Source organism: Rhinichthys klamathensis, unplaced genomic scaffold, assembly GCF_029890125.1.
Source record: "Rhinichthys klamathensis goyatoka isolate OS25496 unplaced genomic scaffold, OSU_Roscu_1.1 h1tg000149l_1, whole genome shotgun sequence".
NCBI classification, from domain to species: domain Eukaryota; kingdom Metazoa; phylum Chordata; class Actinopteri; order Cypriniformes; family Leuciscidae; genus Rhinichthys; species Rhinichthys klamathensis.
The window spans coordinates 150734-174675 of record NW_026606684.1 but is presented as its reverse complement, the minus strand read 5'-3'; the positions used below and the strand labels follow the sequence as shown (position 1 = coordinate 174675).

The 23942-nt window shown below is 37.9% G+C and overlaps 3 protein-coding genes across 3 annotated transcripts; all 3 read left to right on the top strand.

The window, feature by feature from the left end:
- Window positions 1-1841: 1841 nt before the first annotated feature.
- On the top strand, window positions 1842-8400 carry mapk3 (mitogen-activated protein kinase 3). Its single transcript, XM_056258146.1, has 9 exons — window positions 1842-2291; window positions 3808-3990; window positions 4117-4306; window positions 4660-4776; window positions 4858-4972; window positions 5908-6039; window positions 6516-6625; window positions 6743-6871; window positions 7771-8400. Exons 1-8 carry the CDS (start codon window positions 2080-2082, stop codon window positions 6860-6862), a joined length of 1179 nt encoding a protein of 392 aa, XP_056114121.1. The 5' UTR covers window positions 1842-2079; the 3' UTR covers window positions 6863-6871; window positions 7771-8400.
- Window positions 8401-12206: 3806 nt separating this feature from the next.
- Window positions 12207-20160, top strand: gdpd3a (glycerophosphodiester phosphodiesterase domain containing 3a). Its single transcript, XM_056258145.1, has 11 exons — window positions 12207-12542; window positions 13065-13242; window positions 13675-13717; window positions 16876-17011; window positions 18397-18442; window positions 18530-18648; window positions 18796-18885; window positions 18988-19121; window positions 19205-19264; window positions 19400-19451; window positions 19822-20160. Exons 2-11 carry the CDS (start codon window positions 13104-13106, stop codon window positions 19948-19950), a joined length of 948 nt encoding a protein of 315 aa, XP_056114120.1. The 5' UTR covers window positions 12207-12542; window positions 13065-13103; the 3' UTR covers window positions 19951-20160.
- Window positions 20161-20673: 513 nt separating this feature from the next.
- Window positions 20674-23185, top strand: ypel3 (yippee-like 3). The gene is made up of 5 exons (XM_056258144.1): window positions 20674-21003; window positions 22413-22531; window positions 22630-22673; window positions 22768-22876; window positions 22996-23185. Exons 2-5 carry the CDS (start codon window positions 22415-22417, stop codon window positions 23083-23085), a joined length of 360 nt encoding a protein of 119 aa, XP_056114119.1. The 5' UTR covers window positions 20674-21003; window positions 22413-22414; the 3' UTR covers window positions 23086-23185.
- Window positions 23186-23942: the final 757 nt, after the last annotated feature.

The window sequence follows — 23942 nt, the reverse complement described above, 5'->3', positions numbered from 1 at the left end:
ACAGCTCATGAAAACCCAAAATTCCTGTCTCAAAAAATTAGCATATCATGAAAAGGGTCTCTAAACGAGCTATTAACCTAATCATCTGAATCAACTAATTAACTCTAAACACCTGCAAAAGATTCCTGAGGCTTTTAAAAACTCCCAGCCTGTTTCATTACTCAAAACCGCAATCATGGGTAAGACTGCCGACCTGACTGCTGTCCAGAAGGCCATCATTGACACCCTCAAGCAAGAGGGTAAGACAGAAAGAAATTTCTGAACAAATAGGCTGTTCCCAGAGTGCTGTATCAAGGCACCTCAGTGGGAAGTCTGTGGGAAGGAAAAAGTGTGGCAAAAAAACGCTGCACAACGAGAAGAGGTGACCGGACCCTGAGGAAGATTGTGGAGAAGGACCGATTCCAGACCTTGGGGGACCTGCGGAAGCAGTGGACTGAGTCTGGAGTAGAAACATCCAGAGCCACCGTGCACAGGCGTGTGCAGGAAATGGGCTACAGGTGCCGCATTCCCCAGGTCAAGCCACTTTTGAACCAGAAACAGCGGCAGAAGCGCCTGACCTGGGCTACAGAGAAGCAGCACTGGACTGTTGCTCAGTTTTGCATGTCATTCGGAAATCAAGGTGCCAGAGTCTGGAGGAAGACTGGGGAGAAGGAAATGCCAAAATGCCTGAAGTCCAGTGTCAAGTACCCACAGTCAGTGATGGTCTGGGGTGCCATGTCAGCTGCTGGTGTTGGTGCACTGTGTTTTATCAAGGGCAGGGTCAATGCAGCTAGCTATCAGGAGATTCTGGAGCACTTCATGCTTCCATCTGCTGAAAAGCTTTATGGAGATGAAGATTTCATTTTTCAGCACGACCTGGCACCTGCTCACAGTGCCAAAACCACTGGTAAATGGTTTACTGACCATGGTATTACTGTGCTCAATTGGCCTGCCAGCTCTCCTGACCTGAACCCCATAGAGAATCTGTGGGATATTGTGAAGAGAAAGTTGAGAGACGCAAGACCCAACACTCTGGATGAGCTTAAGGCCGCTATCGAAGCATCCTGGGCCTCCATAACACCTCAGCAGTGCCACAGGCTGATTGCCTCCATGCCACGCCGCATTGAAGCAGTCATTTCTGCAAAAGGATTCCCGACCAAGTATTGACTATTGAGTGCATAACTGAACATAACTATTTGAAGGTTGACTTTTTTTTTGGTATTAAAAACACTTATTTTATTGGTCGGATGAAATATGCTAATTTTTTTAGTCAGGAATTTTGGGGTTTCATGAGCTGTATGCCAAAATCATCAGTATTAAAACAAGACCTGAAATATTTCAGTTGGTGTGCAATGAATCTAAAATATATGAAAGTTTAATTTTTATCATTACATTATGGAAAATAATGAACTTTATCACAATATGCTAATTTTTTAGAAGGACCTGTATATATATGGTTTTGGTTTTCAGACTGGCAACTTCACAGCACTACCGTATAAATTGTAGTGCTGTCAAATCGACAAGTTTTTGTTTACATAATACGTGTGTGTATCCACTTGTCTCTCTGCGTGTGTGTGTACTGTATCACATAATTTATACATGCATACATTAATCGCGATTAATCGATTTGACAGCACTAAAATGATATTATAATGATGGAAAATATGTATACTATTTCTCTTGCATTTCTTGTTAAGATATCCCCTTCTGTCTTTAGTTTTTTTCCAACCACAAACTGTAAATCACGCCGGAGTGCCTACTAACCGTAACCGTGGGAGGCATTCTGCACGCCCACTCGAGCGCTGTGTAAATGCGTCTGCTTTGTGGCTTTTCGCTTTTCACGCGCAGCGAGCGCGCGCCCCCGAATGTTGTACAGGAGAAATGCGCGTTCGCGCTTTCGATCCGTTTGGTTTAGATGCACGCTCGTTCCGCACTCGCATCCACAGGGGGGCCTTGACGACTCCTCTTCGACTGTCAAGAAAGCGCACCGTATAACGGCAGCTTTTGCTATCCAATAAACCTGTCTTTGATCTGAAGGCAAATACGAGCCCCCCTCCCGCCAAAGACTGAGCGAAGTCGACTGATTTGTGGACAGAAACGATGGCGGAATCGGGCAGCAGCGCGGCGGCGGTCGGAGCCGCGGGCTCGAATAGCAGCGCCGCCGGGACCGGAGGAGCCGTCGCACCCGGGGGACCAAATGGAGCGGCGGGATCCAAGCCTGGCCTGGAGTCGGTGAAGGGACAAAATTTTGACGTTGGCCCCCGATACACCGATCTCCAGTACATCGGGGAGGGGGCCTATGGAATGGTCTGGTAAGCGGAAACTGCTCGTTTTTGCAGTCGCACTCTTCGATGGAGATACTGTTGGATCGGGGCGAGTGGGCTAGTGCTACTACTTATCAGCTCTTCGTAGTAAAGAAAAACAGGGTGTTGATTCGCCAAAAACTAATAGCATTCCAATTTCATGGACAGAACAGCAGATATAAACGTTGTTTCGAAATCAACTGAATAATTTGTTTGGCTCAACAAGTTTTTGCATATCCTTCCCAGAATATCAGGGCTAACAATAGATTTCGAGTAACGTTAATGCATTGGATTAAATCCCATTTCTTCAACATTGGCTGTGTTTCAGAACACAGCGAACTGCCTACATAAACATATTTTCTTTCTATTTTTGCATCATAGGCACGTTTAAAATGTTCAAAAATCCTATCTAAGTAGGCAGCTCACTTGGTTTAAAGGCACAAACAGTGTCTAGCTGCACGTGAATCTGTGTTATTGAGAACAGGCGTTTAGTTCAGACGTTGAATGTCCCTTGTCACTCTTGATTTTGGGAGTCTTGTTAGTTGTTTGCATTCTGAATCTGCACGCTAGGGCTGTTAGCGCCACAGCTAGCAATCTGACATCTCACTCTGAGCTCGTAAAACAGGCGTGGTTACGATGCGGCCAAATGTGGATTAAGTGTTTTAGGAAATATTTTTGCGGTTTTTGTCAAACTACATACCCACCATTTTTTAAATATAATGTCAACTGCTTATAATATGTCATCAAATTATGGTAAACAAAATAGATAATAAGCAGAATTCAGAGGTGAGCGCGTTGGTCTGCCCTCCATCCTCAAAATGACTGTCAAGTTTAGCAGGAGGATGTAAACAAACACCCTGTAATAAAACACTAAGGCCTTCTATGGATATCTTTGGTTAGGGACATCAGACTGCTGCGTAAGAAGAAGAAAAATATAGAGAATCTAGATACAAGATATTTTCCACAAATACACTTTAGTAGTTTTAAACGCATTCAAATGTATGGAAAATTGTATATTTTGGCCTGTGCAATCTCACAGGTTTTTATTTTTAAATTATATAAAAATGTTGTCATTTTGATGTGTTGATTCGATGTTCAATTTGGTAAACATTTATAAATGTTATGTCTTTTCTTAAATGTATCTATGTGTGTGTATATATATATATATATATATATATATATATATATATATATATATATATATATATATATATATAATTTTTTTCCATTTAAATGTTATTTCTAAAACACACAAAACAGAGGTTTAAACAATATAGACATCTTATATTAAAAAAATTAACAGCTCATATAATATTTAGTATGGCTTGAGGTTGACACTAAATATTTTTTAAATTAACCTCCATTTACTTTCAAATGTGCCACTAAATCATGCAGTTTTTTTTTTTTTTTTTTTACATTATTCCACATTCAATGCAAGTTAAATACATGCACAAGCTTGTATGAGTTGATTTTTATTTTATTCTCTCTCCTCTCTTCCCATCATCTCTTTTCCTGCCGCCTGCAGCTCAGCTTTTGATAATGTGAATAAGATCCGAGTGGCCATTAAGAAGATCAGTCCATTTGAACATCAGACCTACTGCCAGCGCACCCTGAGGGAGATCAAAATCCTCCTGCGGTTCCGTCATGAGAACATCATAGGCATCAATGACATCCTGAGAGCTCGCCGCATCGAATTTATGAGGGATGTGTATCCTTAAACATGCACACCAACTGGCTCACAATGCACTAGGCCAAATTGTATCTTGAAAATAGTGTGTATATTATCACATTGTTATATTGTACGTTACGTTGTAGTTCTTTAACTGCGTTTCAGCTATATCGTACAGGACCTGATGGAGACCGATCTTTACAAATTGCTGAAGACACAGCAACTCAGCAACGACCATATCTGCTACTTTCTGTACCAGATCCTGCGAGGGCTGAAATACATTCACTCTGCCAATGTCCTGCACAGAGACCTGAAGCCTTCAAACCTTCTCATCAACACCACTTGTGACCTCAAGGTCAGAACAGCCAAACTTAAACAAACAAACCAAACATAAAACTCTTAATATAAGAAGTAGTGTTTAGAAAACAATTGGTAATAACACAGCAGCTTTTAATCTGACATTAAAAATTAAATGAATATAAAACAAATGTGATTTTAATGAGTGGAAATTATTTCGTAATAGATCTATTTTGGTGAAGATATTTTTGAGGAATGCAGGACCAAATTTAGTAATATTGTTCTTGTGCTTTGTTTAATCTGAAGGCATTGATCCTAGTGAAGCTAAATATAGAAGTTAGGGGCTTTTTTTTAAGCAAAATTGTATGTTGGAGGGTTGTATAGAGGACAATTATATTTCCTCACCCATAGATCTGTGACTTTGGCCTGGCACGGATAGCCGATCCAGAACATGACCACACTGGATTCCTCACAGAGTATGTGGCTACTCGCTGGTACCGTGCCCCTGAGATCATGCTCAACTCCAAGGTTTGTGCATATGTGTGTTTGTCTTTAGCATTTAAGATATGAACTGGATGCATATTTTGACATGATCTCTTTATCTTTCAGGGCTACACCATGTCCATTGATATTTGGTCTGTGGGTTGCATCCTGGCTGAGATGTTGTCCAACAGACCCATCTTCCCTGGAAAGCACTATCTGGACCAGCTCAACCACATATTGGGTAAGAACATGAGTCTAATGCTAAATGGAATTTCCTCTTTTTCCGACTTCTCTTTTATTCTCAAATCTGCACTACCTGAAGCATAACATATAAAAAAGGAACTTTTATGGATCTGCATGTAGTAAGGAGTGACACACTGTATCAGTGAGGGCAGGAAACACTCTGAAGAGAATGGACTATCAGCTTCTGAACAGTGTGCAATGTTGACAGCTAACTTCCCTGGGCTTAGGTTCGGAAATAACATAAAAGTACAGTAGTACACTATTGTTTCAAGGTTTTGGGTCAGGGAGATTTAATGAATACTTTTATTAAAGGACTCATTTAATTGATCAAAAGTAAAGATGCTGTTTTTTCACATTTTCTATTCATCAAATAATCCTGTAAAAAAATTATTATCATGGTTTCCACAAAAATATGAAGCAGCACAACTGTTTTCAACATTGATATCAAGCAATAATTGAGCAACAGATTAGCATGAAGACTGAAGTAATGATGCTGAAAGGTCAGCTTTAAAATCACAGGAATAAGTTAAATTTTATGTTAAGACGATATACTAAAGCAGTGGATCTGTGGATCTTTTTGACATGAAATCTATTTTAGTATGTATTTAGTATAATTTATATTCATTTTATTACTGTATTTAAGTGGCAACCCAGCACAGAAGAATTTTCTACTCCCTTTTAAAAACTGAAAAGCTTAACCAGGCACAAATATAATGTTAGTTAAACATTTTACTAGCATTTTAGCATTAGCATTTTATTTTTTTATTCAGCATCATGTTCTTCCTTGCTGTCTGTTTTACAGAAGCAAACCCAAGGAGATTGTAGAAACAATGATTTTCAGTTGATGACCATTGTATTGTTATTTGACTCATTTGTGCATGCAAGCATTTTAGCTCGTTCATTATGTGTTAATTTTCCTGCCCCATCAACCAGGTATTTTGGGCTCCCCCTCTCAAGATGATCTAAACTGCATCATCAACATGAAGGCCAGGAACTACCTCCAGTCTTTACCCCAGAAACCGAAAATCCCATGGACCAAGCTGTTCCCCAAAGCAGACAACAAAGGTAAGCTCACGCATTAGGATCTTTAGGAATGTTTAGTGACTGTCACATCTGTTGCAGACACAGTGTAAGGGGATAGGGTATACAGTTTGTACAGTATAAAACCATTACGTCGATGGAGAGTCCCTGTAAACCACATATACAAGTGTGTCCGTGTGTGCATGTGGGAGTACTGAACAAATGTGGGTGTCAACAAATGGTCTTTTGATGGTCTGGCTGCCTTGTGCAAGTATGTTTAATGAAACATTGGCTGGAAAGACAAAAAAAGAAAAATCAACTACTGTGTTTGTACGTTTACATCCTGGTATGCCTTTTCTCTGTGACCATCGGTTTGTGTTTTGTTAGCTGTGCATGATTTATAGGCTGTATAGTAGTACTAATGAATAAGTTCTTTTGTAATCATAGATTTAACTTTTGTAATCATAGATTTAACATAGTAGTGTGGAACTGCTTTATGTACTTCTACCTTTACGTTTCAGCTCTGGATTTATTGGACCGCATGCTAACCTTCAACCCCATCAAACGTATAACCGTGGAGGAAGCACTGGCCCACCCCTACCTGGAACAGTACTATGACCCCACTGATGAGGTATCTCTCTTTCCCCTCTCCAGCTGCGTCCATTTCACTCCCCTTCAATCTGTCATCTGTACAATCCCATATCTGTTAGTTAAGCCTAACAGCATTTCATATTGTTTGCAAATTTAGCCGGTGGCTGAGGAGCCCTTCACTTTCAACATGGAGCTGGACGACCTTCCTAAAGAGAAGCTGAAAGAGCTCATCTTTCAGGAGACGGAACGCTTCCAGGCCAACTACCAGGGCTCTTGAGAGGGACAGGTACAAAAACGCAAACACGTGACAAAATATCTACAAGTTTAATATATTTATATATACTAACATTTTACGGCATGCAAGAAATAAATGATAGATTTCAAGAAAAGTGACTAAAATAAGTTTAGAGGAAGTCAAATGCCACGAGCAATTAAAGACATAGTTCACCCAAAAAATGAATTGACAGTTTTACTCGCCTTCATATATGACTTACTTTATTCCATGAAACACAAAAACAAGATATTAATTTAAAAAATATTTAAGCTGTACTTTTCCAGAAAAGAGGTATGGTGACCAGAGGTTGTCAAACTGCAAAAAGGCAACACCATTAAAATTGTCTATATGACTCATGCTCTATATTTGTGCAAGATCTTTGAATGGTTATTCTCAAATTGAATTTGTGCATGTGCATATTATTTGGCATATTCGTATTGGCAATGCATCTCAATGTAGATGTACAAATGAGATTTGAAAACTACTGCTGTCTATTCTTGGGTGAACTATTCCTTCAACATTTTTTTAAATATTTAAAAATATGGATACATATTTATTTGGATTTTGGATACATAATTATTTGGTCTGTTCAGTATATGAACATGCATGTAACGAGATTTCTTTTGAAGGCTATATAATTTCGAATGACCTTTTAATGAAAGCAATTTTTATATTCTCCTTAAATTGAGTAATTGCTTTTATTAAAAGATCATTTGAAATTATATAACCTTCAAAAGAATTCTCGATACATGTATGTTAATATGCTGAACAGACCATTTTTTTTAGTGTTTGTTAAAAAATAATGGAAGGTATTTAAATTAATTTGATTTATTTATTTATTTTAACTCAAAGAATTAACCATGTTTAAACCTTTTGATGTCCACTGATGGTCAGTAATCCTTTTTTTGCAGCCATCATTGAGAATAATGGAGCAGCGTGGAGTCTCAGATAGAGATAACTCCTGACAACCTGCGAAAACATATACATGCATATATACATTTAAAAAAAACAAAAGTTTAAAAGAGGAAAAATGTACATTTAAAAACTTCAACTTTGTTTTATCTGTCCATCTCTCTTTCTTGCTGGGAAGCTGTGCGCTAGTTTGGGCTTCTAACATCTTATCATAATGCCATTAATGGAGGCCGTCAGACTGTCTATTCTCTTCGCATACCGCACACAGCTCCTGCTCTCTGAAACAATTGCATCTTTCACCCTTTCTATCAATACCCTGCTTCTCTCTGTATCCGTCTCTTTCTCTTTATGTCTCTCTCGAAGGGTGTCTCTTTACTGGTCTGTGCTGTTCTGGGTGTTTTTTTTCTTCCCATTCCAACAGAGATGGAGAGAGAAAGAGAATCTCTACGATGGGCACTGACTAGTGTGTGTGTGTATATATAAGTGGTTTTGAGTTTCATTGGAGTATTGTAAGTTGGCGATCTGTATGTACACTGTAATTTGAACGTTAAGATCGGTTACAAATCGTGTTTTGTAATGTTGGGAATTTATATTTGAAAATCTTTTGAAATATAAAGTCATTGCTTGTGTTTCCTTTCTTTTTTAATTCATTCAAAGACAAATGATGTTACAATTAATGAGCTTAGACTTTTATTTTGTTTTCTGTTGTGAGAAAAAGAGGTCTTGTTTTGATTCTTGAGAAATATATTGCGTAAAAGAGAAACGGCGACAGGCAGGTTGAACGGAGGAAAGAGAGCAAGATGGAATAGGATCATCTGCTGTAAAATATCATGTTCTACTGTTGAGAACTGAGACTATTTCTTGCCAGTGTTCTTGGGAAAATTAAGCCATCAGTATCATCTTTTCTTTTTTTAATGTTGGCTTCCTTTCCCTCCTTCTCTTCTCCTCCTCTCGCTCGTCTGTTCATTTCATGGAGGTTCTGTGGCTTCTGTGCAGCAGACCTTTATCGTGTGTTTTTTTTATGGAGGGTTGATACTGATTTCTTTGTGAATAACAATAGTTGTCATTGGTTACCATGTCCATGGCTACTGTTGCCATGATTCCTTTCTGATAAGTCACACATAGTTCCCCACATTCTGGCTTTGTTACTCGCAGATATCGGTCCCTTATTCTTTATTTCGCATCATCCTTGTTCTCTTTTGTTTTGCTTTTCTTCACTTGTCCTGGAGTGATTGAGGAATCATAGCCAAGCTTAACACTTTCAGAGCCATAGCACATTTTTTCCTCATTCCCTCCCTGTGATGTCAGAACTTTTCAAAGGGCTTTTCCACAGGGCTTGCTGACCTCATGCCTCTCCTGCCTGTGATTGGCTCATCTAGTCTCGAACTGACTTACTCTGCATGCATTGCATCTAAGACGTAACAACCTGCCTTTATTACATGTTTTCAGTGGAGAAAAAAAAGAGCTGTTTTTAAAGAAACCGTCATTGCTTTTGGCCAGTCGTGGATGAGGAAAGCATGTTCAAGTGGGAAGAGTTAAAATGGCACAGTGTGTAGCTGTTTTTGTATAAATACAGGGTGTGATTTGCATAAATGAATAACCCCCCCCCCCCCCCCCCCCTGTGTAAAACCCCATTGAGACGAGCCCCAACTGCAGAGGAAATTCACACCGCACGTCAATCACGTGACATTTTTCAATCGGTGCACCTGCACTTTGTGTCTCATGACCAAACGTTTTGTTTTGTTTCAGTTTTTAGTGCAATTTTATTTTGTTATATCTATTCCTGTGACAAAAGGTTCCTTGTTTCTGTCTGTTTTCTTTCTACGCTTTAGTCTTTCTTAATCCACCACTTGTTAGGGTAAAATCTAATGTAACAGGCAATGACGGTTGGTCGCGTCCCATGTCTGTGTCTGTACGTCTGTCTTTTCCAACCAGAAGCTGCTCTTCTCTGCTTCCTCATGAGGGGGGGAGATCATCCCGCTCTGTGATCTGAGGGGAATATTCATTACCAAGAAAAATATTATTTATATTACTGTATTGTCAATGGCAATGATATGCTTATTGTGAATGGGACCATGGGGACTGTCAACAGTCTTATACACACACACACGCGCACACACACACACGCACACACACACACACACACTCACACACACTTAAGGATGTATTTCTGACATATAAACCTGCACGCATACAGTATATGATTTCAAAAGCCTGCAAAGGAGGCAGATATCATAATGTTCTTTTAATGGCTGTTATTATGATTATTGCTGGTGTTATATTGGTGGTCTTTTTTTTATTTTAAAAACTGAAAAGGGATTTTAAAACTTTTGTCCTTTTTAAAGTATGTTTTGCTTTTCTTTCATTTTGTTCGCTTTGGGTGTGAAAAATAATTGGCTGTTCACTCTTTCTGAAGTCTATTTTTTCCCTGAATCTTATAAGGAATTATTTTAAAAGATGATTAAACGATATGGGTAGATTGTCAAGAGAAATGAGCTATGGATGGTTATAGTCTATGTATATGCTTATGGGTATAATAAATTAAACAATTAACAAAAACAGAATTATATACATATATTAAATAAAATTCCTTATACTGTAAGTCCTTGTGTTGTGTGTGTGTGTTTTTTTTAGAATAACTTAATCCTGCTTGACAGATTTTTACTAAACAGAAAATTTACAATTAAACAATATTTTTCAACAAACATGAAAATGAAATGGATGTACACCACTTATAATTTTAAATAATCATAATCGTCATTAACATTTAATATTCTGAAGTTTAAATATATTTGCAAATGATCTTTTAAAAAGTGAATTCACAAATTCTCTTAATTCAGGTATATTAGTTTTTGTTTTGTTTAAAAATTGTGCATGTCAAATTAAAATCAACTGCTCTGTATAATAAAAATAATAATAAAAATGATTGCGCTCAATTATTTTTTTATTGCCACTCAAATATAGATCATTATCTTTTCTCTGTATTAGTGTATTAATATCAATGCATTTATGACCTTGCTTCTATTTTAAAAGGAATGGCTGGAAGGTCTGTTCCAAAGTGTATTGTGAATAAATTGACAGCCACAGTTATTTGCCTTTAGCCATATTTGATTAGCCTTTAGTCATGATGGAAGAATTAATTTATCTGGTTTCCTGTGAAGGGAGTGGCATAGCAATCAAAAGCTAAAAAAATTTCCTTAGCTATGGAAAAATAAAGCATGGATCATGTGCATGTCAAGTTTAAACCGAGCAAAGGTTAACTTTATTGGAAGTTGATGATTCATTATTTTATGTATAATGAATGCACTAATATTTTTCTTGTTTTCTGGGAGCTCTTCTACCTTTTTCCTCTTTCACATATGCCAAGTTGCCAGTCCAGTTAGACCACTCCTCTGCTTCGACAACATGTTCCAGCATGGTTCGAGAATTCAGCTGCGAGGCGTTCTGCTCTTCAAGACGGATCAAGCTGTTTGGGTTGAGAGTGTGCTTTTCTAATACCACTGATTCAAATGCAAAACTGTCACCTAATACATTGATTCATTGCAATTTTTATATGAGACTGAGATTAATCAATGCTGTTACAAATTAGGAATGAATTATTAGTGTCTATCTCAGCCTCACTTCCCATCTGTCTCTGCCTTCTTTTATTTGTTCAGTAACAGTCTCTCAGCAATTCTATACAAAACCAGAACAATAGAAAACAAAAATGTTCTGCTGACAGGCAGAACCAACAGAGTGTAGCCTATATTACTGTGAGTTTGCATTTATCCCACCGTAAACCGTTGTTAAACACTGAAATGTGTGAAAACATGAATACTGACTAAACATCAAATCGTGTCCTCCAATTCTACCAACTGTTGCAATGATACAGAAGCCCCTTGTGCTTTTCATCCCCATTTTGTTGTTTCTCCCTTTAAATCTGGCCTAATTTGAACTAGTGAGAACATGTATATGTTTACTACTAAACAAAAACGGGACAAGAGCACGCACATCACTGACAAAAATGCTCAAGTTGGGCGTTTGACAAAAGAAATAACAGGTCATGTGATCCTTAATTAATCACCTGTTAGTATAAAGGCTTGATGGTTTAAATTTGTACTTGTCTGATGAAGAGCCAGCGTGCTCAAAACATCACCTGTGTGAGAGACATTTTTGGAATGGAGCTTTGGTGTGCCAACTTTTTTCCTGTTTTTTATGTTTACTACTATAAAGTCATGAAGCACATGTAAAGTGCAAGCAGAATAATATGTGCTGGGATTCCACTGACAACCTGTGCTTGCCACATGCACTCAAAAAGTCAAGCAAACTGCATTCCAAAACACCCATACCCCATTTAGTCACAAAAAAAGGAGGAGGGAATTAGCAGTCACAAAGAGTGTAACTAACCACCAATGACTGACTGATTACTGCAAACACACACCTAGAGAGAAAGATTTCATATTTAGGTCTGTTTCCCTGCTGCGGTTGCAGCTATAGTAGGAATGAAGGGGGACCTTTACATTGCTGTGTAGTTTTGCTTTGCTTTGGAGCACATTGGGCAACATTTCTTGCAAAGTAATTTGATTGGTAGGCAAGGTAAAGGAATTCAGAACAGGAGTGGCTGAGAAACTTTAGTAAACTAGCAGTGAGAGATACAAGGAGAAAAAAGGAAAGATAAGGACAGTCATATTGACGTACGCTTTGAAGACAGGTGCTTGTGGGAGTTGCCGTGTTCTTGGATCAGATACCCCAGGATATCTCAATTAAGGAGTTGAAGGAGCAAATAGTCCTGGTAAGTTGTCTATATCTATAAATATATATATACATTAACATATTTATTTTACACTTGTTTTGATGAGTATATATAATACTTAATATAACATTTGTTTAATGCTATTATTGTTTAATATTCATTCATATATATATATATATACATATACACACACAATAGACACATGCATAAAAATATTTATTTGATTTATATTTATTTGCTTTAATGAGTATATGTAATACCTAAAAGGCTTAAGGCTAGCCCCGGACTAAAATGCATGTTTGAGCTGTTTTAACTGAAAGCAACTTGCACTAAACATGTCAGTGCTATTGTTTTGTCTCAAGATGCACACCAGTAATGTTTTTTTTTAAAGGGCACGTTTATAAAATCCCAATTGAACTAAGGCCTAATCCTGGCTTAATTTAAGCCCTTATTTAATGTTATTATTGTGTAATATTCACATTTTGATTGAACAAAATAAAATAAAACTTTTCTTCAAAGATCAGATTTCTGTTTTTGCATTCATCTGCTGTTCTCACTCAGAGCCCCCGAAACATCATCTTTCCCCTTCCCGTGGGAATTATGGCGAGCTACCTGTACTACCTGCTCCCGGCAGTAGGGGGCTACGCTCTCACGTCACTGTACTTTCTGAAGAACCCTCATATTCTGCACAGGAGGAAGCAGACAGCCTTCTACTGCACCCACATCTCTCATAGGGGAGGTACAGTATCTGATCTGAGTCAGTAACCACCTTCAGGGCTTTCACGTTTAAGATTTAAGCCACATTAAACCTAATTAATTGCAATAATGCTGCTGTTGACTAATCAACTATCGTTAAAAATGAACCGAAATTGTTGCTCTATGCATGTCACAGCCAAATTCCTTCAAGGATAGATCATACTGCGTCAAAAGTTATAAACTTCTGTTAGAGAAATCTTGTGACTATTTCATAAAACTGTCAGTGAATGGCATTCGATAATTCTCTGTTTGTGACAGCGTTTGTGAATGTTTTCCTCATGGGTTTTGTATATAAAGTGCTAGTTAATATGTGACTGAGTGAGTGATTAACTCTTTGAGGAATTTTTATGTTTGTGTGTGTATGAGACTGAGTCGGTCCACAATTTCTGACCTCCTGTTTGTTCTCTGTCCTCAGGCTGTGGTGAAAGGATTGAGAACACTATGGAGGCCTTTACACAGTGAGTGGGAAGCCTATGCCTCAAAGATTTCGGACTGAACAGTAGATCAGTCAGCTTCTTTTAAGTCCCTACTTATTTGTCCTTCTAATGCTTGTCTTTTCCCAAACATGTTATGCCTGCTACAGACTGCGATTTATGCAACCATATAAGATCGTTACAAATCACACTGTACTACATGGATCTAATGTCGCGTTCATGTCATGTCGTAAAGATCGTATTTATGAGATGGACGCACATGACCGCCACAATGTCGTAAATAGGCTACGTGGGAAGCTCGGGATTTCCAATCTTTACGAGTTGGGGCGTGTCAGTGAGAATGAAATATGGTGGAATACCACCATACAGGTATATTATGCAGTGATATTGTCAGGCTTGTCTATTTACAGCGAAGTAAGCTAATTGCCTGCACAAAATATGACAGTATTATAATATAGCCTAACAATATATTATGTAACGACACATTAATTAAAAACATAAAAAAGCAAAACGCACCTGAAGCAAACACACTGAGATGATTATGCTAAATTTCTGACATTGTCAGAAAATTATCGCAGGCTATCTTTGGTCGCAAGACCGTGACAATGGCCATCTTTGAACCTCTCTCACTGTATGACGTAGGACCACCGTTTAGGAGCCACGACCACAGAAATTGCCACAATTGGTCATCTTTCGTCTGGGACAGCCCAAAATCCGTCTGGGACAGCTCAAAATCGTATAATGTGTACCGGGCATTAGAGGAATATGTCTCCCTGAAATGAACATTCTCTCACTATTTACTCATCATTATGTTTTTCCAAACATGTATGATTTTATTAGAACATGCTCCAAAATGACAAAAAGTGCCTCAAAACAAGTATAATAAAAATACTTCATATGATTTTTTTATTTCATTAAATGTCAAGTCTTCTAAAGCAGTGTCTTCTCAACAGGGGGCCCAATAAGTTTTAAATGAATTAAATTTAGTTATATTAGCAACATAATCTTAAATAAAATGCTAAAAAAAAAAAAAACATTAAAAATAAATATGTACATGAAACTGGCATATTTTTGAGTTTATTTATTTTATTAAAACAGAAGTAACAGAGGCGCATATCAGCTTAGATAGGAGGGCCTTCGATTATTGAGTCTTGAATAAAAGGATGGGCCTTGGAGTCAAAATGTGTGAGATCAACTGGTCTAAATTCTTATAATAGCTTTGTGTGAGGAACAGAATAAAATATAAAATATAGCTGCAAGCAGCAATTATCGGGGCCAAGCGCAAAGAAGACAATAAGACATGCCAACATGGCTGGGAGTGTCAGACCAACTGCAAAAATGAGATATTAAAGACATTTAAGGATGATTTTAGGCAAAATGGCTGAAAAATCCTATATACAGTAACTAAAAATATGATTTAATGGATTATCAAGACACATACCGAGTTTTGTAACGGTACACCAATGCATTCGTAAAGTGTTGCATTTGATATCATGATATTATATTGTAATTAATGGCAATGTCCTTGTTATGTTCTATTATAGCACCACCAAGTGGCGCAGTTCCACCGCTTTTTTTATGTGTTCTCAGAGTGAGCCCATACATGTGTCTGTCAAATTTGGTGAAAATATCTCATTTTGTTTTGGAGTTATCGACATTTATATGTATAAGTATATAAGAATTACCCATGGGTGACTTTGATTGGATTTTTTTGCCACTTACTATCAAAATTTTGACATTTGGCAATTAGCATTTCGCCAACGACCTATGTTTCCAAACTTCCTACGGTGGTTTCGTCTCGTTCGGTCTAACGGTTTCGAAGATATTGGCAAATGTTTTGTAAGCACTAATTTACAACAGTGGGCTAACCATAAGGCAAAACCTAGAATGTTTGGTATCGTTAGACTCGGCAAGGATTCAGGAACGTAAGGAGATGACTCCCGTGAAAATAAGTCAACCAAATCCAAAGTTATAAGCATGTAAATAATCTTTTCACCACTGGGTGGCGCTGGTCCGAAACTTCTCAGACTCTTTCAGAGCATCGTACCGATGACCCATACCAAGTTTTGTAATGATACGTTCATGCGTTCATAAAATACAGCATTTTAGTACAAAATGCAAAATGGCCGACACCTAAAATGGACGATATGTAAAAATTGGATATCGATCGACTCGGCATGACGCCCTGAATTTAACAAGACCACTTTGGGATTTTGGACTTTTGGACTACATGATTTTTAGACAAATCATTCAGCCAAAATGGCGATTTTCAGCCAAATAGCCATTTTTCCTATCTCCGGACCAGTAGGTGGCGCTGCGCCAAAACGCAGCATGTAGCCTCAAGTCATGCTTGTGATGACATGTACCAAGTTTGGTCTGAGTACGATAAAGCGTTGCGGAGATACAGCCTTACGTCTGTTTTTGCAAGTGCTATGTAAAATTAGTTTGTGCGGTATTCAAGAATGGTTCGACAAATCAACTTGAATTCCATAACTTTTTGTCGGCATGGTCTGGAGATGATCTGGTTCAATTTTCTTGAAAATCGGAGCAACCATCTAGGACGAGTTTGAAAAAGTAGGTTTTAAAAAAAATTCAAAATGGCGGAAAGATTTACATGACGGGATATCACGTCATATGATGCAATCGCATCATCTTGAACCAAGGAATCAGTGGTAAATTTAAATTTTGTTTCTAGCCCTTATGGTTCAAAAGTTATTAGCATAAACATGAGTGAAACTTTGGACAGTTGGTGGCGCTAGAGGGATTTTTATTTTACCAGGAAGTCTCATTGAGATCAAAAATCTCTTTTACAAGCGAGACCTGGCCAAGGTAGCAGCCATACATAAACACAACATATTAAAATGCTACATACAAGATAGTAGCCAGAATAAACACAACATAGTAATTTGGATTGAGTTAGACACTCCAAATTTGCTATGGTGACTGATCAGACTGTCCTCTATCAGTTTGCCAAATTTCATAACTTTCCCGCAAGCGGTTCTATGGGCTGCCACAGACTTCCATACGTAAGAAGAAGAAGAAACGGAAGAAGAAGAATAAGAATGCCAACGATTTCAATAGGTGCCTACGCACTTTCAGTGCTTGGCCCCTAATAAAGTCATTATTCACTGAAAACATCTGCCCTGACTGTTGATTAAAATTCCTCTCTGTTTGCCTCTCAGTGCTGTTGAAGTGGGCACAGAGATGCTGGAGTTGGACTGTCACTTGACTAAAGATGGTCATGTGATTGTGTCACATGATGAGAACCTCCTGAGGCAGACTGGGCAAGATGTCACTGTCTCCTCCTTAAACTTGGAGGTCAGAGGTCAACATTAACATTTTCTCCTGATATGCTTTTACAAATAATTATCTAATTACACTGTCATGATTGGGGGGGAATGCAGTTTCCATGTGGACCTACACAACAGTACTTTTATTCAGCAAGGATGCATTAAATTAATTAAAAGTGACATTAAATACATTTATAATGTTACAAAAGATTTCTAATGCAAATATATGGGTTTTTTATTCATCAAAGAATCCTGAAAACAATGAATCACAGTTTCCACAAAAATATTAAGTAAAGTGTTTTAAAATAATAAATATTTCTTAAGCATGAAATCAGTGTATTAGCTGAAGGATCATATGACACTGAAGATTTCATATGACATATTTCAGCATTATGCTGAAAATTCAGCTTTGACATCACAGGAATAAATTGCATTTTAAAATATATTCAAAATTCTTTAAACTGTAATAATATTTCACAATCACAATATTGCTATTTTACTGTATTTTTGATCAAATCAATGCAGCCTTGTGAGAATAATAGACTTCTTTCAAAAACATTAAAAATCATTAAGAAATTTATTATTTCTCTATTTTGTGTACCTTGTGTTTCTGTTTTTTTTTTTTTTTTTTTTACTTTTGGGTCGTATTCTGCCCGGTCTTTTCTTGTTTCCTGTTCCTGCTTGTAGTCAGTTTGTAGTTTTCTTGTTGATTAGTTGATTGTTCTAAGGTGTGTCTTTGCCAATTACCCCTTGTGTAGGCCTATATAAACGCAGTGTTTCCTGTGTCCAGTGCTGGGGTGCTTCTCAATTCTTATTTGTGCGTCCTCGTTTCCTTTCCTCGCTTTCCTCACATGTTGTTGAAGTTTGGTTATTTAATAAATTAGTAATAAATAATAATAAAGCAAGATACCCTGTTGAAATATGTGAGATGTGTGGTTTATATAAACTGCAAAGGTAAAGTATAATTTGAAATGATTGTGACCGACGTGAGGGGGGAGGAGAATTGATACGTGCGTCACATTTAGTAGATAAAACACTTCCGCAAAGCATGCAACTGTGCATCCTCGCTCATAGCTCCCCTGGAAGCCTCCTCACTCCTCGATCCTCGCCTCCTCGCGGTGCAATTAGAGAATTGAGATGTCCTTCAAGATGGCTGAGCTCGATTGGTTTCCGGGTCATAGGATGGAGGACGGAGGATCGAGGAGACGAGGAGGGATATTGAGAAGCACCCCTGGATGTGGTTTTGGTGTCCTCAGTTCTGCTCCTGTGGTTCCTGCTCCTTGTGCTTGGATTGTTGTTTGTCTAATAAACTGCATTTGGATCCTACCCTCCCTCGTCTCTGAGTTCTCACCAGCGTTACATGTATAACAACTTTTTGGTTAAGTTGTTTTCTGTTTTCATATTTCTTTTCAGGAGTTGCCACCTTATAAAGAGACAGTCGAGGTCACCTTCAAGACAGGTTCGTGTTTTTTAGCAGTGAAATTGCCAACGTATATTAATGTATTTATTAATGCATAATGGTTACTTATTAATTCCCCTTGTACAGGCCACTTCAGCACTGGATCTGATAGAAACGTTGCATTATTAGAGGATGTTTTCTGCAAGTTTCCTCATACAGCTGTGAACATTGAAGTGAAAGAAAATAACACCATGCTGATTGAGAAGGCAAGAGCGGGGTCATCATTATCGACTTGGACCTCAATACCCGAGTCACATTTTGGCCCCTAATATTTTTTCTTCCTAATTTTTCAACCCTATTTAACTGCATCTTTTTCCACAATAACATTAGGTTTTATACACTGTCTCTTTCAGATTTCTGATCTTGTGAAAAAATACAACAGAGAAGGCATCTCAGTTTGGGCCTCTGTTGACTCCTCCATCATGAGAAATTGTCGCAAAACAGTGCGTGTGCATTTATGACTCTACCTGTTTTGTTTCAGTAATAAATAGTCTACATACTTTTCTCTTCCCTACATCTTTGTTTCCTTTTTTTGTCAATGGCAGAACTCCTCTATGCCCTATATGTTCACTGTAAATCGAGGTCTACTGCTGCTCCTGCTGTACTACATTGGTCTTCTGCCATTTGTTCCCCTCGGAGAAAGTTTCCTGCAGTTCTACTTGCCACAAATCTTCAACAGGTCTGTATACACTAACAATTTCCATACTATGTTGTGTGCTTGGTAATCACACAGATGCATATTCACTGAGCTCTTTCCTACAGACAATACATACCTGATATGTGGATTTTGAGAAGCAGTCTGGTCATCTTTTTAATTGAAAGGTAACATCTTAGTAGTGGTGTCAAAATAAACCTACAAATTTAATTTTGTTTGAAATGGTTTTCTGTGCTCTACATATATATATATATATATATATATATATTTTTTTTTTTTTGTTTTGTTTTTTTTTGTGGCAGACTGACATTGAGAAAAGGGATGTTCAAGCACCTCAGAGACCGAGGAATTCAGGTTTGTGGCCATGCTATATCATGTCCTGTTTTGCAATATTAAGAAACTGCATAGTGTATTGAGTAACTTGTGTTTTCGGTGAGAAGCTGTCTGGTTGCATAAACTGCTTGGACTAGTCTTACAAGCTTGTCATCATAAAAAAAAAAAAAAAGCAAGACTTGTCATAACTTTGTGTGTGTGTGTGCGTGCGTGTGTGCGTGCCAGTTACATGGAAAAAGTACACTGGTCTAATTTGATTCCAAAAAGTAAAACTAAAGACGGTCTTAACAGTGGCTATGTTTACGCAATTTGCCACTGGTCTCAAATTGTGAGTACCTACATGCTTCAAAATAAAAACAAAAACAGCATGTTTTTCTTTGTTTCTCTTTAGATTCATCTCTTTGTTTGCAATGTGGAACAGGATATTGAGGCTGCATTTGCCGCAGGAGCAACTGGAGTCATGTCTGATTATCCCACCCTGTTATCAAACTATATTAGAAGGTGCAAACAAGCCACATGATCAAATGCACAGAGTGTACCTTTGTCTAGTCAAACACTGTAAAAATACAGTTTGCAAGCCAAGTTTATTTTAATGCCACTATTACATAATCAACACTTGCCATAAAGTACAGTGTACTGAATACTTGGTTTATGGAATCTTTTTGGGACAATTTGTATGACTGAACACAAAATAAATGGAACTCATATATTCTACAGTTGAACTGTTTAAGGGTGTTTTCTTTGGTCCTTATATTATTATCCCACCATGTCCATTATGGTTTTCAGTCAGTGTCAGTTTAGCGCCTCCCTGCATGTTTGCAAACAAACATTCGACTTTTGTGAGAGACCGTGCAAAGTCCATCCAGCTGTGACCAACATAGAATCAGTGGACATCAAAGGCTGCCCTGTCCTTTATCAAATGTAAAATCTTATTTACATCCAAAAATACATTGGTTTTTAGAGAAACATTTTATGTCATACAAAACGTCGGCCAAGGTTCATGCATGCTATTTTCAAATCGTCTACGTTACTCATTAATTATCGAACAACCAGGGGAGACAGAAATCGCCACTTCCAAAAAAGCGATAAGATAAAGATAACCAAAAACACGAGGGCTTTGTTGTTTTGACTGTTCAGGTGACTTCAAACGCACGGGAAGAGCGCATCTGATTGGCTGACCTATATTCAGGACGCCTCTTTCTGGATTTTGATTGGTCGACGGCGTTTTGTTTTGCGCCATATGACGTGTAAGGCACTTCCTCAAAAATACAGTAAACAAATCTACGGATTATATTCGGCTGCGACATATTCTGCACGGTGGCTTGTTTGAGTTTTGGAAATTACGAGGCTTTCAGTTAATACCACACGGTTTGCCCATTAGAGCAGGTCGACAGGAGGGACACAAAGGAGGGAATTGTAGGAAAAGCGCAGCGTGCCGCACGGTTGTTTGGTTGAGAGCGCTCAAAGTGAGCTCAGTGAATGCTCAGGCTTCATGTCGTTGAGTTGAGCACGCTTCTCTTCTGGTGACAATACTACGAACAGCGTTTGTCTTGAAGAAATCATTCATATATAGGTGGGTCCTTTTTTATTGTTGCGTAGCATTTCAAATGGAGTGACCATGTTAGAAAGGTTCTAATGTAAAACGGCTCCACTCAGGCTGAGAACCTGAATAATATGATGAAATTATGAAGCGACTATATTACTTGAATATGTTTATGAGGTTAGTTTGAAACGTTAATTTAGCGTGCATCTAGCCACGCGAGTTAGTGAGATTTTCCAGTAAGGTTAGTGATTGGAAGTCCGAATTAATTCCATGTTTCGGTTCTTTCGAACAGTTCGTTTCAAAAAACGATTCGGTTCTTTTAAGTGTGTCGTTATTACGTAATAGAGTTGTCCCCCATCCCGACGCTCTTTCCCCAGTTAAAATGTGGCCTTTATATGATGTAATTTTAATTTCGTGTCTTTGGATTATTATTATAATAATTTTTTTTTTTTTTTTTTTTTTTTTTTTGCAGTGGTGATTCATCTAACCAAATGTTATTTTGTACCTAATTAATTTACATTTACAATTTGAATGGTAATTTTAATGTAAGTAAGAGTTCAATTGGAATTTACGTTTAAATAAGAGTTTGGGCACGTTTTGATATAATGCTATAATGGATCGACACAAAGTGAAGTGAATTAGTTTACAGTAAGCTTTATTTGTAATATTGTTGTGATTTGCTAAATTACTTTTTGCCCCATCAGTCAAATTCTGGGCTCACTGCAAATTCACTGAATATTAACATATTTTCTGTTTATTTCGAATCGGTTTTGTACACCGGTTCAACCAAATCGTTGAAAGTACCCGACTCATATGAAAGATTCGTTCGCGACTCGTGCATCGTTATTTTCCAGCTGCATTAGTGGGCCAAGCTGTAGCACGAAAGTCCATAAAAACCGAAACTAAAATCGTAAGCATGTCTGTGGAGATTTAGTAACTTTGTAAAGATCGTATAACACAAAATTGTATCTAAACCTGTATTATTACTGCATGCCATAGTTATCCATTGCCTCTCACTCCTGTTTACCCTCGTGCCTGGCGGGCCATATATGGGGTAACTACAGTGTGGGCAGCCAAGCAAAGTAGGTCATGTGGATGTTTCCTTTTTCCTGAATATCTCTGAATAAGGATATGAGATGATATTAAAATGCTTTTCAATTGCCTAAACAAAAAATTGCTGTAAATGTCACATCCAGCATGCATAAAAAATCAATCTCAAAGCATTTAGTCTGCTTTGATGTTCACAACATTACTGGTTTATGTCAATGCCATGCTTCCTAACTACGCAAGGCTATTTGGCAACCTCGCCATGAAATGTTTTGGCAGTCAAAGCTGTTTTGTAGCATTTGCCTTCGAGTTTTCATGGTCAGATTCAGATGAGAAGGGGCAGCAGGATTATTGAGGTATAATCTGACATTGTTTTTGTCTGTTCTTCAAAGACATGGTGAAGCAGACCAAGGCCAAAACTTTCCAGGCCTATCTGGACTACTGTCACCGTCGCTACAGCTGCGTCCACTGCCGTGCACACCTGGCTAACCATGATGACCTCATTTCAAAGGTGAGAGTTACTTTGTGTGACTTTTGTGGCACATTTACAGCTAGGTTTGTGAATTGTGATGCTGTTTGCGTTAGACTCGCATGTTTGTGTATTTTCAGTCATTTCAAGGCAGTCAAGGACGTGCCTACCTGTTCAATTCTGTGTGAGTATCACTTCTGGAGAAAAGGAAATCTCAGAAATTAGATCACATCTTGATAGAGGAAATATTTTGTTTAACTGCCATTTTGTGATTTCAGGGTGAATGTGGGTTGTGGTCCAGCAGAGGAAAGGCTGCTGCTGACCGGTCTTCATGCTGTGGCTGATATTTACTGTGAGAATTGCCATACCACACTGGGCTGGAAATATGTAAGTATGTCTTATGTTTAAGAGAAAATGAAGTAGGACACATGCCTAAATGACTAATTAATAACCCTACAGTCTGATCACAATTTCTGTTTTTGTGCTCTTTCTCCCTTCCTCTACAGGAGCAGGCATTTGAGTTAAGTCAGAAGTACAAGGAGGGGAAGTTTATTATTGAATTATCTCACATGATTAAGGATAATGGCTGGGACTGAAGCCTTCAGCCTTTGCTTTAACTTGCTGTCACCACTTGCAATGGCATGAGATATGCTTTCTTTTATATATATCTTGGGTGATTTGATTTGTGTGTGTGTTTATGTGTTTGGAAGTGTGCTTGTGTGCAAGGCAGGCTTAGGAGAAACTGTGCTAAAATTAGTAATCAACCACTTAAATTCAGTTTTAAAAATTTCTTGATTTTTGTTGGGATTTTGACATAAGCCCTCAAATTCTCCCTATTAAGTGCAATTCATGAGGTTAAGCAAAGTGTGATCAAAATGCCAAGATCCAATGACTTTTTATTCAATTAATTTTTACTTTAAAGAACGAGGTCTTTGTGAACGAGGTAGTGTGAGTGAAATTATTTTACTATATGTGGTTTGTGTGTGTGTGTGTGTGTGTGTGTGTGTGTGGCTTAGAGAGGATTATGTGCAATATGCGTCTGTGAGAGTTTGCATAAAGGATGATTCATGCCTCCAAATTCAGTCATTTCGGTTGAATTCATCTTTTAATTTACCAAGTCACTGAGGAATCCCAACAAATGAACATCTGCTCATAAGTGTGTTTGTGTGAGCGAGCTTCAGGCTTATTGTCTGTAGAATAGAGATTGTCCACATTTGACTGATATTCTTAAGACACTTCACTTACAGCTTATAAGATGTAATTCATCTTTGTTCATCTTGTTTCGTGCATTTTTGTCCATGAGAATGTTGTAAGTATAATCTAACATTTGAGGAGCATGTACAGAGACATTGATCTGATCATGCTAGAGCAGACATGCCATGTAAATGTGTTTATGATTGTGTAGCAAAGTATTTCTTTGAATGCTAAACCATTAATGTATATTATATTAACC

What these genes read in the sequence shown, in the direction of transcription:
- mapk3 (XM_056258146.1), top strand. Translation starts at nt 2,080, where the DNA reads ATGGCGGAATCGGGCAGCAGCGCGGCGGCGGTCGGAGCCGCGGGCTCG. An exon ending in CCAGCTCAACCACATATTGG is followed by an intron (nt 4,973 to 5,907) that starts GTAAGAACATGA and finishes CCCATCAACCAG; the next exon opens with GTATTTTGGGCTCCCCCTCT. An exon ending in ACTATGACCCCACTGATGAG is followed by an intron (nt 6,626 to 6,742) that starts GTATCTCTCTTT and finishes TTGCAAATTTAG; the next exon opens with CCGGTGGCTGAGGAGCCCTT.
- gdpd3a (XM_056258145.1), top strand. Translation starts at nt 13,104, where the DNA reads ATGGCGAGCTACCTGTACTACCTGCTCCCGGCAGTAGGGGGCTACGCT. An exon ending in CCACATCTCTCATAGGGGAG is followed by an intron (nt 13,243 to 13,674) that starts GTACAGTATCTG and finishes CTCTGTCCTCAG; the next exon opens with GCTGTGGTGAAAGGATTGAG. An exon ending in TCAGAGACCGAGGAATTCAG is followed by an intron (nt 19,452 to 19,821) that starts GTTTGTGGCCAT and finishes GTTTCTCTTTAG; the next exon opens with ATTCATCTCTTTGTTTGCAA.
- ypel3 (XM_056258144.1), top strand. Translation starts at nt 22,415, where the DNA reads ATGGTGAAGCAGACCAAGGCCAAAACTTTCCAGGCCTATCTGGACTAC. An exon ending in GCCTACCTGTTCAATTCTGT is followed by an intron (nt 22,674 to 22,767) that starts GTGAGTATCACT and finishes TTGTGATTTCAG; the next exon opens with GGTGAATGTGGGTTGTGGTC. An exon ending in CCACACTGGGCTGGAAATAT is followed by an intron (nt 22,877 to 22,995) that starts GTAAGTATGTCT and finishes CTTCCTCTACAG; the next exon opens with GAGCAGGCATTTGAGTTAAG.